The sequence below is a fragment of the Bacillus rossius genome, chromosome 12 (assembly GCF_032445375.1).
Source record: "Bacillus rossius redtenbacheri isolate Brsri chromosome 12, Brsri_v3, whole genome shotgun sequence".
NCBI lineage: Eukaryota > Metazoa > Arthropoda > Insecta > Phasmatodea > Bacillidae > Bacillus > Bacillus rossius.
In genome coordinates, this window is record NC_086339.1 from 10223127 (window position 1) to 10240925 (window position 17799).

Below are 17799 nucleotides of genomic sequence, written 5' to 3' on the forward strand. Positions count from 1 at the left end.
TCATCAAGACAAGAGCCCCGACAGTTCCGTTTTGCCAGACGCATCTCAAGTTGCGTGCGTACGCGAGATAGCGAGTTTTAGGTTGGGAGAGTTGTTGACAGGTGTGCCAACTGTTGACGTATGCAATAACAATAACAAAACAATAACACTATCTCCGTTTAGGACAGCAGTTAAGAACCGGTGAAAGGAACGCTCGCAGGCGGCTGTACTCACCCACGCGACCTCGAGCTGTGACGCGCGGCCGAGGACTGAGCCCTGAGCCGACGAGACGCGCACAGCCAGGTACGTCCCCACCAGAAAGAGGGGGGAGGGAGGGGGGAGTGGCGGGGAACCCCGGGAAATAATACCCTTGTAATAACTGGTTCCCCGTGGTCGCGACTAGCACTCACGCAGGGGCCTTCGCTGCGCTTGTCGTACACACACACACACACACACACACACTGCTGTATACCAACATCAGAGTTTCATTTGCATGCTGATGTGTATTCACATTTCATAATGTGACTTGTAAGCAATCTGCGATGTTACTTCCTAAATTACAATAGTTTGACTAGTACAACGTTTTAGTGTTGAGAAACTATTTTACAAAAGGTTACACCATCAGGTAAGTGTAAGACCATGCATTAACGGTACCGCGGGCCTTCTCAAGAGTAGCATCGTGCCACTGCTGAAGCGGTCAGGTGTAAGGTTTTTGAATGCACACGGCATAGCGCCGATCGAACTTCATCGTCAGCTGCGCCGGGTACGTGCAGATGGTGCAGACAGTGTTCCCGATGAGGGGCGCAGCCAGCGGACACGCCGTCCGTCAGCCGTCAGCACAGACGACCTTGTGGAGTCGGTGCTACGACGGGGCCTGGCGCCAGGCTGGCGTGACATCCTGCGCGTGGTGCGCTGGAGCTCTGAAGCTGTGCGCCACGCGATTACAGAACTGCTCAATTACCAGAGTCAGGGGCGCAACAACTGAATTTCCAAAGAGGGGGGGGGGGGCAATATTCCTTTTTATAAAGAATCATCGATCCCCCCTATTGAAACGGGGGGTCAGGGGGTCCTACCCCGGGAATAGGTGTATTTCAAGGTGGAAAATGGTGCTATTTAAGCAGTTTTATTATCTAAAAATTGATTACACAGCACTTTCTTTGCCTCCATTTGCCCCCACTTCAAGGTTTCAGGGGGGGGGGGGGCAAAATACCCTTCTCCCCCCCAGGGGCGTAGCCAGGGGGGGGGGGTTTTAGGGGTTCAAACCCCCCCCTTAGCACCAAATCTTTAATTAATTTCTTATTCATCACTCAAACAAATTTCATATTAAATTAATAAAAACAAATTTACCGTTACAATATTTAAATTTAAGTACCGAAAACTGCTAAAATAGCACTATTTTACATCTTAAATTCCATTTTACACCTTAAATTCCAAATTTTCCCGGGGGAGGACCCCCGGACCCCCCGCTTTAATACCGGGGGGGGGGGGGGGGGGGGGCGGCATGCTTCTTAACACCCCCCATACACAAATCCTGGCTACGCCACTGCTCCCCCCCCCCCCCCCCCCTGTTGTTGCGCCCCTGACCAGAGTGAGCAATTCTGATTCTGTCATTTCGTTTTTACACTGTTTTTTTAGGGAGAGCGCGAAAATTGCAAAAAAAAAAAAAAAAAAAACGCGTGTTTTCACTATGTTTGACCATGAAAGGCCCAGTACAATTTATTAAAAGCATTAAAGGGACTTGCATTACACCTTTATCTTCATTTCTGCGCCATATAATTAATGTTATGTTCAACGCTCAAATCTCAATAGGTACGTGAAAAAAATGGTAGCGTCTTACATATTTACAAACTTTTATTTCATAAGGCATGGTCTCATACGTCAAAACAATTGCGCGATCGCTGTGCTAATGCTCACATTGTTACCTGAAAAGTTTTTTGAGGCATGAGATTACGGTCGGAAACACCAATTCCAAACGCGAACAGGCGGAGTGATACAAGACTCCCGTCTTGTAATGAGATCACTAGGGCCATGCATATTTCGCGAAAAGATTCCGAGACTAGCTGAAAGTTAAAACACTGTAGCATCGTCTAATTTCGTGATTGGGCGAGTTTCGTTCAGATACATGTCGATTGTTACAACACCAATCACAATAATTCAGTGCGGAAGCAAACGCGTCCTTAGTGGTTCGGTCAAATATGATAACAACAATGATGCAGTCTTAATAGTCATTCAGATTTTTTTCGAAAAATGTCTTCAACTAGAAATCACTAATGAATCGTCGTCGCTCGACTGTAACAACGGATTGATAAGAAAACTAATTTCTCCTGTTCCTTTCCTTTCGGAACGCACGGCGGTTATTATTTGCAAGCCAATAAAGCAAATATATACAGGTATTACACTAACATGTATCTGATTGTTTCTAAATTTATTAAAAACCTTAAGAAAAAAAATTATTCGTGTATATAATAATTTGATTTTTATTTAGTTTTAAATGTTTAATGTGCTGAAATGTGATATTCTCTATATTTAATACTATTTTACTATGCCAACCTAAACAAATGTTTCAGAGATCACAATAATGTAATAACGCGCAAAAATAAGACTTCACTTAAACTGCACAACCTCTACAGCTGCAATAAAGTCAGTTTTCTCTGTGATCCGGCTAACCTCGCAAGGGTCGATGATAAGTGATAATGAGCCTGCTAGCCTCGCACAGGGAGCTGCCCGGCATATCGCGTTTGCGCACGTCAGCATTTGTGGAACGACAGCTTACCGTTACCGAAACAAGCGACAGAGACATAGGTGAATAACAGAATACGCTGTGAGTAGAGACCAAAATACGCGTCAAACCTTTGGGGACATAATACAGGACATGAAGAGGAAGCAAAAAGAAGTCAATGAACATAACGTAGGTCACCCTGAACAAAAATAACATAACGTAATTGGAATTCCACATAACCGTGTATCTAACGGCTCTGGGAAAAATCCGAAGTACTTCCTGACCTATGACCAGTGATAATCTCTTTGTATATTTTTATTTCTTTACACTATCTACACATATAAACTTATCATCGTTTTATCAGTGTCACAATATTGGATTCATAAAATTGTGTGTGATGCTCCTCTATCGTAAAGCATAGAGCACCATGGTCACATTGACACGAAATGACGCATGCGTGCGCATACGTAGTAAATATGAAAAAAATAACATAAAGCGGGATTATGCTGCTATCTATTTAACAATTTTGAAAAGAAAAAAACTTTATACTACTTTAATATATACAATTTGTGACTTAGTTGACAGACTTTATGCCTCCTTAAAATGTCCTCTATGTGTATTTAAGTTTTGTCATGTTGTATCACGTACACACTGCAAACAAACCGATCTTGATTGTGGATCAAGGGTTAAGGTGGGTTTACGATTGAAAATTAAGAATTAAGAATTAAGACTTAGTCGTGTACTTACCATATGACTATGTAAACTAGTGGAATGGTTTATGATTGTCGTGTGTGGATTTTGACGGGTCGTGTGCGAACCATATGATGACTTAACAGAAATGGTTATATTTTATATTTTTCGTTAAGACTTAAGGGGAGCGACCAATCACAACAAACCGGAACCTTTCAACCGGAAGTTTATGTCTTATTATTGGACCGAGCGAGGCAGTATTTTGGGTTAGAATTCGTATATTTGTCATTTGTAATCATCATCCATTTCGAAAAATAGATATCCCATTGGTCAATAACCTATTTCAAACCTGCTTCTCCATTTCGAACAATGGCCGACCATGTGTTTTGTGCTGTGATTGGTTAGAATTAACGACTTATATGTCAATCATGAACTGGAAAATGTAGTTTTGACTTAATCGTGTGCTCGACGTTAAGTTATAATTCTTAAGGAAATCAATCGTAAACCCAGCTTTATTCGCCGTGGTGGCAACAAGAGACAGAAACACACGTTACCGCGACACACTGCGGCGGCAGCTGAGGAGTCACGGCCGGCTAGACTCATGGCGAGGCGCGCCCGGCCGAGCAGGCAGAGCTGCAGACGGACGGGGCCGTGACTGACCGAGGAGCGACAACAACTGCGAGATGAACCCGCGCCCCCGCTGCACTGATAAGATAGCGGCCGTCGGGCCTCTCCAAGCTCCCTCGCGGCGCGCATAGAGGCAGTGGCGTAGCGTGCCATCTCGGCGCCTGGGGCGGGAGACCCATTTTGCCGCCCCCCATACTAAATTCAATGAGTGCGAAAGAGAGGCATCGACACGAGCCGACGCGTGAAACAAAAGATTTTGTATGAGTAATTAACATAATAAGGAGTGCCGCTCAACTCGGCTCGCGCGCGCCGGGCGGCGCGGCGTGATGCGATGTTGCCGTTCGTATGTAAACAAACAAACGTTATAAAGAGCTCTGTCAGTGATTTCGCAGTTTTTCTTTTAAATAAATATTAAAAAATAGTTGGTGCGCAAAATTTTAGATAAAAATGGAACGTTTTAGTGTGTCTGATACATGTAATGAATGAATAATAGATCAGATCTCAACCCGCTTCACCGGCGACCCGCCCCCGCGGGCTGCCGCCCGGGGCGGGCCGCCCCCTCCGCCCCACCCACGCTACGCCACTGCATAGAGGGTCACACAAGTTCAGCAAGAGTCCACAATTTAAAAAACAAAACGAGTGCATCGCCATGCACACGACTAAACACACAACCCGTGCGAAATCGGTCCACCTTCAAAATCTTACTGTTAATTTTAGCCAACGAAATTTCAATATGTATGCGACATCTGGTGGCAGTGTTAGTAAATAACTATGTTGACTATCAAATGATTATTCCCGTGACATCTGACCAGCAATGTGTGAACTCAAGTTTTTACTTATAAATTAAGTTGGGTTATGTAAAATTTTTCGTTAATCGTTCTAACCACGAAGCATTTTATTTACATTACTTGTTTGTGACTTAGAAGTAATAGTATTAATTAATTTTTAAAGTAATAATAATTGCACCCGAGCATTGTAATATCTCGACATTTTATTGCCACAATATCATTGATAAATAAAAATATTTCTCTAGTTCCGTCAAAATGGCACCTTACTCTATTCTCATTGGCTGCTGCACTATGCGCCCGTAACAGAAATAAAAAAAATATTAATTTCCCTCCTATGCGCACAACCGTCCTATGCGCAATTGCGAATCAGTAGAATCGACAACATGGCGGTCAAATCTTGTTCACACGACCCACTGTTAGTGTTTATTTTTCAATTGTGCATCCAGCTTTACTCAAGCACATTTCGCGCGGTCGCTTTTTGACATGAATTTCTGACAGGAATATGAATATCTTTAACCTCTGGTTGGGTGTCGCTTCAGTCGAGGAATAGACACCACTTAAAACTGGTGAACTATGAAAGCTACAGAGTTGAGATAAAAATATAGATTATTAGAGTAGACTTTGCTCGTGGTCGTTACTTATGATTCACCAGGTTAACATTTACAGTGACGACGTAATTGTGTGGAGTATCGAATTGAAGACAGCGAGAGCTGTAACAGAGAGTAATTGAACGATTTGTGTGATTTAAACTTTAATTTCTTCATCAGTAACCACTTTGGTTTTAGAGCCATTAATCGCAAAATGCCTAATAGAAAACGGGTTATGTTGGAGAAAATACAGAACATAAGTGGAATCGCCCGAGCAGAAGCGATTAAAAATGCATAAAATGAAGCAAAAAGTAGGCGAGAGAAATGAGCCAGTTGGAATGCAGAAAATTGTTTGGTAATTGACGTGAATATATATGCTCTCAGATAATTCTGATGTTGATTATGAAGTCAACTGAGCCAGTGGTTGTGAACGATGGGCCGAGTTTGTCACGGTTTGGCGTCGCAATTTCTATTTATTTTTTTTTGCATGGCCGCCCGATCGTCAAGTAGGCGTTCATTGAATTCACGTCAAAACATAAAGCAACATAATTGTATTAAATTATTTTATTTATTTCATACACAAAGTTCCTGTTCTGGGCGATGAAAATTTATGAAGAAAAAAAACCTGACAGCTGTAGTGCAAAATACAGCTTACCCAGAGATTGTTTTTCTTTTGCGATCTCAAACTATACAAACCAATAAATGGACTCAAAAATTACCTTCAACATTTTCTGCGCTTGGTAGTTAGCCATATTACCTAGTTTAAAATGTTACTACTGACGATTTTTAGCGGACTGAACTTAAACTACAGCCACAGTTACGTAAATATGTGAACATTTATCTCAGTTCTAATTTAGCTTCCTTTATCAAGTCTCAACAATAAATTAACAGTGCCACAAACATTAATGAATTAGCTTTTTAATCCACCATCCAAAAAATACACATTTTTACAACGGACATTAGATAAAATACTGATGCAAAAAAAACAGCCAAATAGAACATCTACATTTCAAAACGTTTGAGTAAAAATCAATTCTAACTATTCATAAATAAACAACTATTCGTTGATCATCCAGTATGGTATATTAAGTTACAAAACAATTAATTTGTGCATTTTCTGATAGGCTACTTCACAAAACATATTTTGTTGCGAGACTGGCGATCGCAGTGAACAACTGTAACTGCATCTCTTTTAATAACGCAATTTAGGTTATCTTATGATTAGAGGCGTTAGCCGTAATCTGAACGATAATCGCAAGATTTTATTCGGATACGGGTGTGCGGGGGGAGTGGGGAGGGGGGAAGATATGGCCTTTGTAATCCGACCAGGCACGCGTGCCATGCCTCACGTCAGTGGACGGCGCGTGACGTCAGTGGCCGTGCAGGGCCACGGGAAGCCTTCTTTTCACAGACGAGAGAGCCAAAACCCGAAGTTGCCCGAAGTTCATGCTTTTTTTCCGTATCTTTAATGTAGCTATCCTAACCAAATCAACCGTCCACAATGATTTAAAGTATTTATATTGTAGCTAACCAAACCGACCATTAGTAACCTTTTATCAACACCGCCATATTTATTTACAATGAACAAAAAAAAAAAAACCGAAGATGCACGATCGATAGAGAACCGTGAATTTCGCGGATTCAGTTACCTCCAGGATAGACTCCAATATCCTCTACACACTCGGGCAAATGCCAACTGTTCATTGGCTGTTGACTTGTGAGTCGTCTCGACTAAGTGGCCTGTGATTCGACATTTCTATGAGTGAGGGTCTCTAATTGGCCCTCAGTCCTCCAGATTAACAGAGAACCAATGACAGAAGCAGCACTAAGGTATAATTATTTGAATTTTAGCATAACACGAAATGAATCCGCGAAACTCACGGTTCCCTAACGATAGGGTTTGGCTCTCTCGTCTGTGAAAAAAAAAAGGATTCCCGCAGAGCCACCAGCCAGCTCCGAACCTGGTGCGCGTCGCGGTCCTGTCCACGTTCGTAACAGTGTGTAACCTTTTTTCCATCCTGTCAATTCTTGTTGCATGCTGAGCCGCATTGTATAACCTAACCTCACTTACATAAATATACTTGAAAAAGTTTACGAACACAATGTCTATCACCAATATTTACAATAAATAAATGCTTGTAATTGTATGGACCAGTATTCAATATCAACCACTGGAGTATAATATTTAAAAAAAAGCACATACGTACATTTAATTCTTATGCACGCAGCCTTTTTTTTTATTAGTTTTTATCCTGTGAAAATTTCGTTGCATGATACGCGCGCAACGCAAAAATTCACTCCCATCAATTTGCTTTTCATAACGCACTTAAAGAAATATTACTTCAAAAAAAATTTGTTGTTGGTGTTTCGATAATTGGAAAGAAACTAATTACGAAAAAGACATACTTCGTCATATGAATTACAAACAGGAATTTTTTTCGTAACTAATCCTCAGTTTTTTTTTTAAATTATTCTTCCTTTTGTTATTAATTACATGAAAAGGGGCTGAAGTCCGAAAAAAAAGCCCACCCAACCTTCAGTTTTGAACTGGTCCGTCCTTGGCCGCAGAGCTGCCACCTCGCACACCTTAGTAACTGCGGCGCATCACGTCCAGGCCACGTGACTATTGTCTGCCCGGAGGCCATGCACGGCCTTCAGCGCAGTCCATCACACTGCGCAACAAAACAACAACTATCTCCTCCTCCCTGCGGCCGACGTCGCTCCTGTGTCTACAGCGTGTGCCGACAATACTGGATCCAAATCATTTCCAACACTCTTAAACAGAAAGTTGGATTTCGTCTTCTCCAGTCCGACCTGGCTGAGTTTCGGCGTTGTTGGCACTTAGCACAACTCAGATCTCTCGGTTGTCGAAGGGCCCCCCCCCCCCCCCCCCCCATAAAGGCATTGGCGTAGCTGTGTTCATAAAGTTGGGGGGGTCAAATAATGATTTTGATGTCATGAAAACCCATTCCGCTCCTACTAAGACGAGTGGTCCGGGGGTCCTCCACCGGAAAATTTTGATTTTAAAAGTGCAAAATAGCGCTTTTTAAGCAGTTTTTGTATCTAGCCATTGGCTACATCGATGTTAAAATTATTATTGTTTCCTTAAGATAAAATTTGTGGTTTCAGTTTTTTTTTGCTCGAAAACAAAGCAACTTACTCTGTATAAATTGAGACGTTATTAAAATATCTGTTCTGCAAAAATAGCCCCATCCTATTTAATGCTTGATGGTTTATTCCAGTCGGTCGCATGACATTTTTAGTTTTTACCTTACCACTCCCTTAACACGTTAACATACTCCAATAGGCCTATCACGTTTTTTTTTTTACTTCGCGGGTACTTCAAAAATTCATACAATATACTTAGCTACTCAGCCTTCAAAAAATCCAGATTCAGAAAATCCTACTTTGGAGTCTTTGGAAACGGAGATTTAAATTAAGTATTTATGTTAAAATGTGCAACTTAGGTTTGGTTTTTCATATACCTTTGTTTCGTTATCATTTTGTAGTATTGGCGAAAAAAAAATAGTCAAAACATTCAACGTAAATATTTAAAATATTCATAGAACAGTTATATGTTACCTTAATTCTTACAGCTTTCAGAAAATGTATCTCTTTCGCCAAGTTCAAGTAAGTTACCATACATAGATGCACACTGTGTATGTGTCACACTGCCAAGGGCGCCCATATGATAGTTTGTGGGGGGGGGAAGACCATATGATAGTTTGAAGAGGGGGGGGGGGGGTACATACCTTCAAAAATTGCCAAAAAGTGCTAAAAATTACTCAACATTTTCCAAAAATTCTCAAAACCACCTAAACCTTTTCCTGAAAGCTAGAGGGGGGGCACGGCCCTCCCCTGCCCATGGGTATGGGCGCCCTTGCACACTGCCAGTACACTGCGACTGCGCTCAATTATCGACATTACCGTTTAAACTGCGAGCTGTTGCTACCCTGTCATCTGTCCACACATCTCAATTTCCACCTGATATAACTGTTAATAATAATCCCGTACATTGTAAGTTAATTGCTCTTGAAATTGGTTAAGATGGTAGAATGAATACCGTTCCTTAAATGTTATGCTATCAATTTGGGCGGGCCTCCGTAGCTCAGTCGGTAAGGTGCCGGTCTGCAGTGCGACGGATCCCCTTTCAAATCCGGGTTCGGGCATTGATGTTATGTTGTGTTTTATTTTCACCTCATTTCACCCCTATCGGCTCTTAAGACCTCCTTGTTAAAAGGCCGTTAAACACTCTTCATTCACTTAATAACATTGTAAATATTTAATCAGGGTAAACTCTCCTGCAGTTACTAAGGTCACAGGGGTGACTTGGACTTGGTGAGAGGCGAAAGCTCTAAGCCCTCGGCCACCGCGGCACACAAATTTTTTGTTTTGTACTTTTGTGTGTAATTGTTACGCTTGCGGTTTCTATGTTAGTTTCCTTACTCATTTTTGAACACAGGCACCTGTGGCATTGCTGTCACAATTCAATGTTATACTATCCATACTGTTAATGAGCGACACTATTTTTCTTATGACAACTATTTATATTAAGTACTTAAGTGGAGAGATCCCTTTTGAAGGAGTGTATCTGGGCGGAAAAAAAGTGAGAGGGTGTTTGAAATGAGGTGAACGGTGTGCCACGCCGAAAATAAAATGCAGGGAAACGGGAAAACAGGAAATCCCTGAGAATACGAGCTTTCCGAAGCATCATCCCGGCATAATTTCCACATCCGAAATTCGGATGACCCCGCTGAGAAACGAACCAGGTAACTTATAATAACTGCATTTTTTAAGAAAATTACAACTTTTTATTTACATGAATACTTGTTCTATGTTTAGTAGAATTTTTTTATGTATGCATAGCCGTTAAATAGGTTATTAAATTTGTGTGGACTTTCTAAAAAGAAACATTTTTATTTCAATGTTTACAAATCCTTAAGTTAACCTTTAAACTTTGTTATCTCTGTTATGTTTAAGGATGAGTTACTACTAGCAAGAGACAGAAACTTAAGACTACAAATTATAAAATTACAATTAATAGTTAAGTGTTAAATGAAATGGTTTAATGGTAATTCAAAACCACCTCCTTCCCCCCCCCCCCCACCCAACACACATTTGTTCATGCCACTTTATTACAAAGAGAATAATTAATAATCAATTTTATAATGTGTTGTACCGCCAGAATTTTTCTCATGATAGATTGTTACTCATCTCAGTTCCACTAATTACTGGTTCACTTCCGTTCGATGAAGTTTCAGCATGAGCATCTTCACACTGTCTTTTGCCTATTGAAAAATATGCTAAAACAGTTTTTTTGTCTTTTCATTGTCAATAAAATGAAATGCTAATGCACACGCAAGTAGTTTGACTCTACATCTACAACTCTCTGGTCCACTGCTAAAAACATGTTTCTACACCACAACTCGTAACACCCAACACAACAAAATAGCGAAATACTTAAGGTTATTCAAGGAATGTGCAAGTACACTCACAGACGATATGTATAGGAGTATGATACACGAGGAGGAAGGGAGCTAAGCTGCCTAATGACAGCAGACATTAGGTCTGGTTGCAAAGTGGAAGGGGCGTAGTCCTGCAGGTATACTCGATTTCAAATAACATCGGTACGTTTTGACAGTTTGAAGTAAAGTCACTTTACTATTTGTTTTTGAATGTTATAATTTCGATGCTGGACATATTTCTTGCACATGAACCTTTGATACATAGTACCCGATTAGCTTAAAATTGCTTAGATTATTGATTTATTCAAATAGCATAACAGTAATGCGGAATAATATTATAAAATAAAAATATCACGGTCTAGAAAGTTGGGGGGGACAGTCCCCCCCACCCAAAAAGTTCAGGGGGACACGTCCCCCCTGTCCCCCAACCCCCCCTGTTCCTACGCCCCTGCTCAAAGGACACAGATTGGGACAAAAAGTTTCAAGGTGACCAATGTATTCGGACCATCGCACACACCACGCTTTGGCTGGGAATAATATTATAAAATAAAAATATCACGGTCTAGAAAGTTGGGGGGGGGACAGTCCCCCCCACCCAAAAAGTTCAGGGGGACACGTCCCCCCTGTCCCCCAACCCCCCCCCCCCCCTGTTCCTACGCCCCTGCTCAAAGGACACAGATTGGGACAAAAAGTTTCAAGGTGACCAATGTATTCGGACCATCGCACACACCACGCTTTGGCCCAGTCGGCGATCAGTGTCCGTCGAACACAAGTTTAGGTCGTTGCAATAATTGTAGACGGGCCTTTACTCTCTTACCACGGCACGATTTCTGCTATTAGTGCTGTTCTTGTTTCGATGTGCTCTGCTGCCAGATACCCCCAAAAAGCACAAAAGGTTTAAACACTACTTTATAACTGAATGGATTTTATATTAATGTATCTTAAACGTTTTAATTTTTTAAGTGGAAATTTGAATGATAATGTTGAAAATACATTTTTTTCTTGTTTTTTTCATCAAGAGCATCATTCGATCATACTTTTTTTTTTTTTTCATTCTAAGGAGACATAATAGAAAGACACCACACTGATTAAAACCTTTAATTTCACAATTTTAAATATTTTAATACTATTTTGGTTGTGTAAAAAAAAAACATTTTATAATTATTTCACGATGGTATTCAAGATAAGATATTTAATGTTAACAAGCCGGGTAGAATCAGTATGCAACAGTGTACAGCAATGTAAGCGTGAGGCAAACCATAGGTGGGGCTGCTTTGAGGCCGATGTATCTGTTGCGTACATCATTTCAGGGAAGCGACAGTTTCTGACTGCATCGAGCACTCACTGTGGCGACTGTCCGTCGTAGGGTAGGGGGCTTAAAGGGGGTGCCTCCCATTTCACGTCATTATTTTATATTTATATATTAATCACTGAACAACTTTTAAACTTTTTCAATTGTTTAACTTTCACGAAATGTAAAATATATACAGCGCATACGTTGTTGCATAATTAGCTTTTAAAGTTACAACTTTAACGTATTTGGGTTGTACACATAAGGAGAATTTAAGTTATTGCAGAACTGAAACTTTTTAGGTTTAACAGCAATGCCACTGGTTACTTCATGTTAGGGTTTGCATTTCTATCACAAAAACTCATTTCATGTTTCTTGGCTGTCAAAATAGTAACAAATTTGAGTATTTTGAAATGCCAGGTAAAATTAATTAATATTTTCTGAAAGAAATTCAAACCATTTCTTGAAGCAGCAAGTGGCATTGCAGTTAAACCTAAAATGTTTCAGTTCTGCAATAAATAATATTCTACACAAAAACGCTTTAAAAAAAAAAAAAAAAAAAAACTTTGGCAGCTGATTATGCTAAATGTATGCGCTGTATATATTTTTCGTTTCGTGAAAGGTAAACAATTATAAAAGTATACAAGTTTATCTTTAATTACTGTAAATATAAAATCTTGAGCTAAAATGGGAAGCACCCCCTTAACAGTGAAAACTTTCACAGACCACCCAGCACGAGGCGGTTACGTGTTCACGGGATCGCAGATTGCTGTGGAGTTGTGCTCGCCTCTGAATAACCCCGAATTATGTCTTTGCCACGCTTAAGGTGGGTTTACGATTGAAAATTAAGAATTAAGACTTAAGACTTAGTCGTGTACTTACCATATGACTCTGTAAACTAGTGGAATGGTTTATGATTGTCGTGTGTGAATTTTGACGGGTCGTGTGCGAACCATATGATGACTTAAGACTTAACAGAAATGGTTATATTTTATATTTTTCGTTAAGACTTAAGGGAAGCGACCAATCACAACAAACCGGAACCTTTCAACCGGAAATTTATGTCTTATTATTGGACCGAGCGAGGCAGTATTTTGGGTTAGAATTCGTATGTTTGTCATTTGTAATCATCATCCATTTCGAAAAATAGATATCCCATTTGTCAATAACCTATTTCAAACCTGCTTCTCCGTTTCGAACAATGGCCGACCATGTGTTTTGTGCTGTGATTGGTTAGAATTAACGACTTCTATGTCAATCATAAACTGGAAAATGTAGTTTTGACTCAATCGTGTGCTCGATGTTAAGTTATAATTCTTAAGTAAATCAATCGTAAACCCAGCTTTAGAGTCCACTTGCCCATGCCTTGGAGACACTACAGTCCATCACGGCGTATCTGAACAGATAAAAACTATTTGAAAACAAAATTTTAACCACTACGAGATAAATATTACGTATTTTGTATTTTAAAACTAAACTATTGAATGGTTTAACAATTATATAATATTTGAATACAAACATCGTAAACGTCCGCCTTGATAACATTAAAACGAATGTGTCGCTGTCTGGCGGCGGAACCATTTAGTGTGCCAAACTTTGAACCTATAGCAGAATTAACGCTTATCTTTGAAAGATTTGTGCAATGGGAGTGCATGACTTGATGTAGGCTTTTGGACATACGCCATTGCTTAGCACATGTATGTCTGCAGAAGAAAACTACAAAAAAACACATGACAAAAAACACAAATTAAGCAAAAATTGCTGTTGTCAGGATTTAACGCCACACAATATTCCACAACAGGAATATGGACAACAAACAAGGAAAAAACAAAGAAAAATGGACTAACAGAACGGAAAAAAATGATGACAGCACAAAAATTCCGAACCCAAAAATAATTCAACACAACAGTTGAAACGAGACAAAAAACACAGCAAAACGAAAAGACGAAACAAACACAATAGTTTAAAAAAAAAAAAAAAAAAAAAAAAAACCAAAATTATGACAACACAAAAAATATTGAACCCAAAAAATTCAGCACAACAGTCAAAACGAGACAAAAACACGACCAAACGAAAAGACGAAACAAACACAACAGTTTTCTAAAACAGAAACAAGCGACGTTTCGGGAACTGCTATCTGCTCCCGTCCTCAGGCAGAGACGCACATGGTACGGAAACACCTGTGAAGGAAGAGCTCAGCATTGCCGAGCTAACCAATACAGGTCCGTCTCCGTCTGCGTGTTGTAGAACCACTGTTCCATGAGACAGTCTCCGTTAACGTGATCCGTCTCCGTATCCGTGGCATGGTAGAACGGGCCTCAAGAAAGAACTAATACATTCAAACACATGGGCACAAGAAAATTAACATAAATAATGGTATTTAAACATAAACATTAACTGAGGGCTCCCGATTCCCCGCCTCCATAAAATGTTTACAAATAAAACAAGGAACAGAATACCTATATCCAATTTTTTTTTGTCTATACAACGATACGGCAACGGAGACGGAACTTACGGGAGTATCTACATGTTATCTACAATGGCACGCAGGCAGGCAGGGACCCGTAAGGATTAGCTGGGCAAAACTCTACTCTTCCGTTTACATGACTCCGTGCGACCAATAGAAGCCAAGTATTTGACTGCGGTGGGTAGCCATGTTTGTTTATGAAGTTAATAATTTGTACAAGTACAATACTACATAGTGTTCTATATTACTTTGTGTTTTATTTATATCATATATGTAAATCATGAAAATGGTATAATCTCAAGACTCAATTTTTAAAAATTAAATTAATATTTTGTAATTGTGAAATATAATCTCATGGTTGCCATTCGTTTAAGTTATCATGCACTTTGAAAGCAGCAGACGCTGATAAGTGTAATGTAACGGGAGTTCTGTCTCGGTTTACGTGATTCGTTTCCGTAAACAATTAGGTACCCAAGTATTTTTAATGTCACTACCATTGTCTAAAACATCCGTTTACACCAATTTACAGTAGTTTTAATGTACTTAACCTAACTAACTGTTAAAACAATTTCACAGTATTTTTAAGTAGCTAACCTAAACAACTGTTCAAAACTGTAAACTTCAGGTTAACTCCCTGAAGCATCGCAATGCTGTTTATTATAACAATCAAATAGAATAAAAGGAATTCCAAAAATACCACGTTCAGAATTTATATTTTTTAACGATCACTTGCATTATAAAATTATCATAAACACAAATCGGGGTCTACATTGTAAAACGAAGGACGACCATATGCGCTACTCAAATGTATAAACGTACACATTAATCTTTTCAAAACACCTGAGTTCACATGATCGAGTAGGAATAGAAATACATATATTACAAACGTAGGGAACAAAAATATTTTTCATGCAGTCATAGTACTTACCGAAAATAATTCCACTGCTCAAAATTAAGCTGACTGTCCCACCTCGTGAAATGTACACTTAATTACAAGAAAGACGTAAACGCAATAACCTTAAATAGCACTCGATTATTACCGAACAACATAAAACTTTATCAGCACTATCACTCTACTAACACAACCATCTCTGCTTGAAACTTGCTCGCGAATAACGCAGACGCAGGCGCAGAGAAGAAAGCGATAGTTGAGGGAATACGCGATAGATGTCGCTACAGCCGACACAAGTGTTCAGTTACGTCACGATGAGCCAATCAGAGTGGCGGTATACTGCTGCTTTTTTTTATATTTCCCAATGTTGCCAACATGCAGGTTACGATTCTGCTGACACTGGCTTGACTAGTTTTTTTTAAGAGGTAAAAAGAAATGACACCTGTAGCGCCACAGAGAAGACATTTTGCTTTGTTTATGCCTATAAGGAAACGTTGAGTGCCATAATGTGAGGATAATTTTCTCCAGTTGTTGCCTAGCAACGGTGTGGTAAAACAGTGCAAACAGGCATTTCACAGCCATAAAGATTGGGTTCGAGTCCCGCTTAATTTAAGCTGCCGAACACATTTTCAAGCGCCATGCACTTTCTCAGAAGAATAGTTTTCAGTAGAAAGAACTCATGAATCTGTCCATTGAATCAACTGAGTATTCTACAGTCAAATGGCGTGGGGAAAAAATTGAAACTGTAAACCAAAAAAATCGTGGCTACTTTTAGGTTAATTGTACGGACTTTTGACCTAGTGGTCACGACTCCTGGTTGGTGGAACAAAGAAAGGACCGGGATTCGTTCCCAGTCTAGTCGGGAATTTTTCGCGTGAGGAAAACTGCTTCCCAGGTTCAGGACTGGGTGTCGTTAAGTTCCTAAACTTTCATACTTCGGAATGCTATGAAATGAATGGCAACCTATACCGAAAGTGAATCACCCTGCTACGATAGTTTTTTTTTGTCACTACATTCAGTATTTTAATAATTAGATTATTCAGACTTATCATGGCTGTATAATAGTACAAACAGAATAGCAAAATTTTTAACTACAAATAACAGACCTTGTCACGTTGGCCTTTTTAAATGCACATTTTTCCATTAGGGCTGCTCTCGGGGTAGTAACTAAAACTCTGAAAAAGCACTTTTAGACATGCTTGATATTCCACTTGTAGCAATCATGAAAACACAGCATAAATGTGAGATTGCTGTCATAAAGACAGAACCAATTTACACGATTCAGTTCGAATTACACGTGTCTTTACTCGCTATACATTTCTTAGCCCATAAAATGTCTGAATTATATTTTTATGTTACTTGGAAGCAGAGATATTAAAAATAAAAAAATTGTTTCAAAATCAGCCATTGTGTACAATACAAAATGGCGGCTAGGTAGGACTCGTAGCCATGGAAACATTGTTTTTATTTTTGCTTGTATAATTACCTTTCCAGAAATGTACAGTTTTCATAAGTACTCTCCAAAAATTTCCCACGAAGTTCTAAATCAGAACGCAGTGGTGAACTGGATATCACCAAAGCAAGGAGATTCTATCATTTATGCTTAGTTTTAAGGTCTCTAACACAAAGAACAAGCAATGAATACCTGCAGCTATGGGCGTCGCAACCGGGGGGGAGGGGGGGTGGACACGTCCTCCCCGATAATAAAAGTCTTCAATTTCGTCCCCTCCAATAATATATTTAGTTTCGTAGTTATATTAAAAATATGATTTCTGTGATATAACCAATATGTTGCGCATGGTGCATTTAGTCCAATCGTGGTAATGTGAGCACTGTGTTTTTACAAATTTGTTCTCTGAAAATATTTTTTATAAAAAATAAATTATATATTGCAACCAACTATAATTAGAATATTTAGGAAAGAAAATGCCTAAAAACCACCGTTTTGCACCTTCGAACCCCAAATTTTCCCGGGGGAGGACACCCGGACCCCCCGCTTTTTTTCCCAGGGGATGAATATTCCTCAACAACTAAATCAATCGCAGTTCCCCCCCCCCCCCCCCCCCCAAAAAAAAAATCCTTGCGACGCCCATGCCTGCAGCTTGGTTGGGAGATGGTTTTTGATATGTCCGGAGTATGCAATGTCTCTTCTATATCAGGTTCTGTTGGCTCTGGTTGTCTGTCTGTACATATAGTTTTTGGTTCAGTAGCCCCACCATTGATGAGTTCCCTGGTACTGCAGTGCAGTTGCCACCACTGGTAAGTCCTATAGTCCTACAGTAGCCACCACTGTA

At 39.8% G+C, this 17799-nt stretch overlaps 1 protein-coding gene across 3 annotated transcripts in view; it reads right to left on the reverse strand.

The window, feature by feature from the left end:
• LOC134537506 (uncharacterized) overlaps window positions 1-15735 on the reverse strand; it is a 33698-nt gene extending 17963 nt beyond the window's left edge. Inside the window, exon 1 of one of the 3 annotated variants that reach the window (XM_063378006.1) lies at window positions 15542-15735. Coding sequence is in view for 1 of the 3 variants with exons in the window: in XM_063378005.1 (XP_063234075.1) it covers window positions 3943-4168 (226 nt within the window). In the remaining 2 variants the exon portion in view is untranslated. Of the gene's footprint in view, window positions 1-3942; window positions 4184-7924; window positions 8014-15541 lie in introns of those variants that run through there. The other 2 variants (XM_063378009.1, XM_063378005.1) reach the window with 2 other exon arrangements.
• Window positions 15736-17799: the final 2064 nt, after the last annotated feature.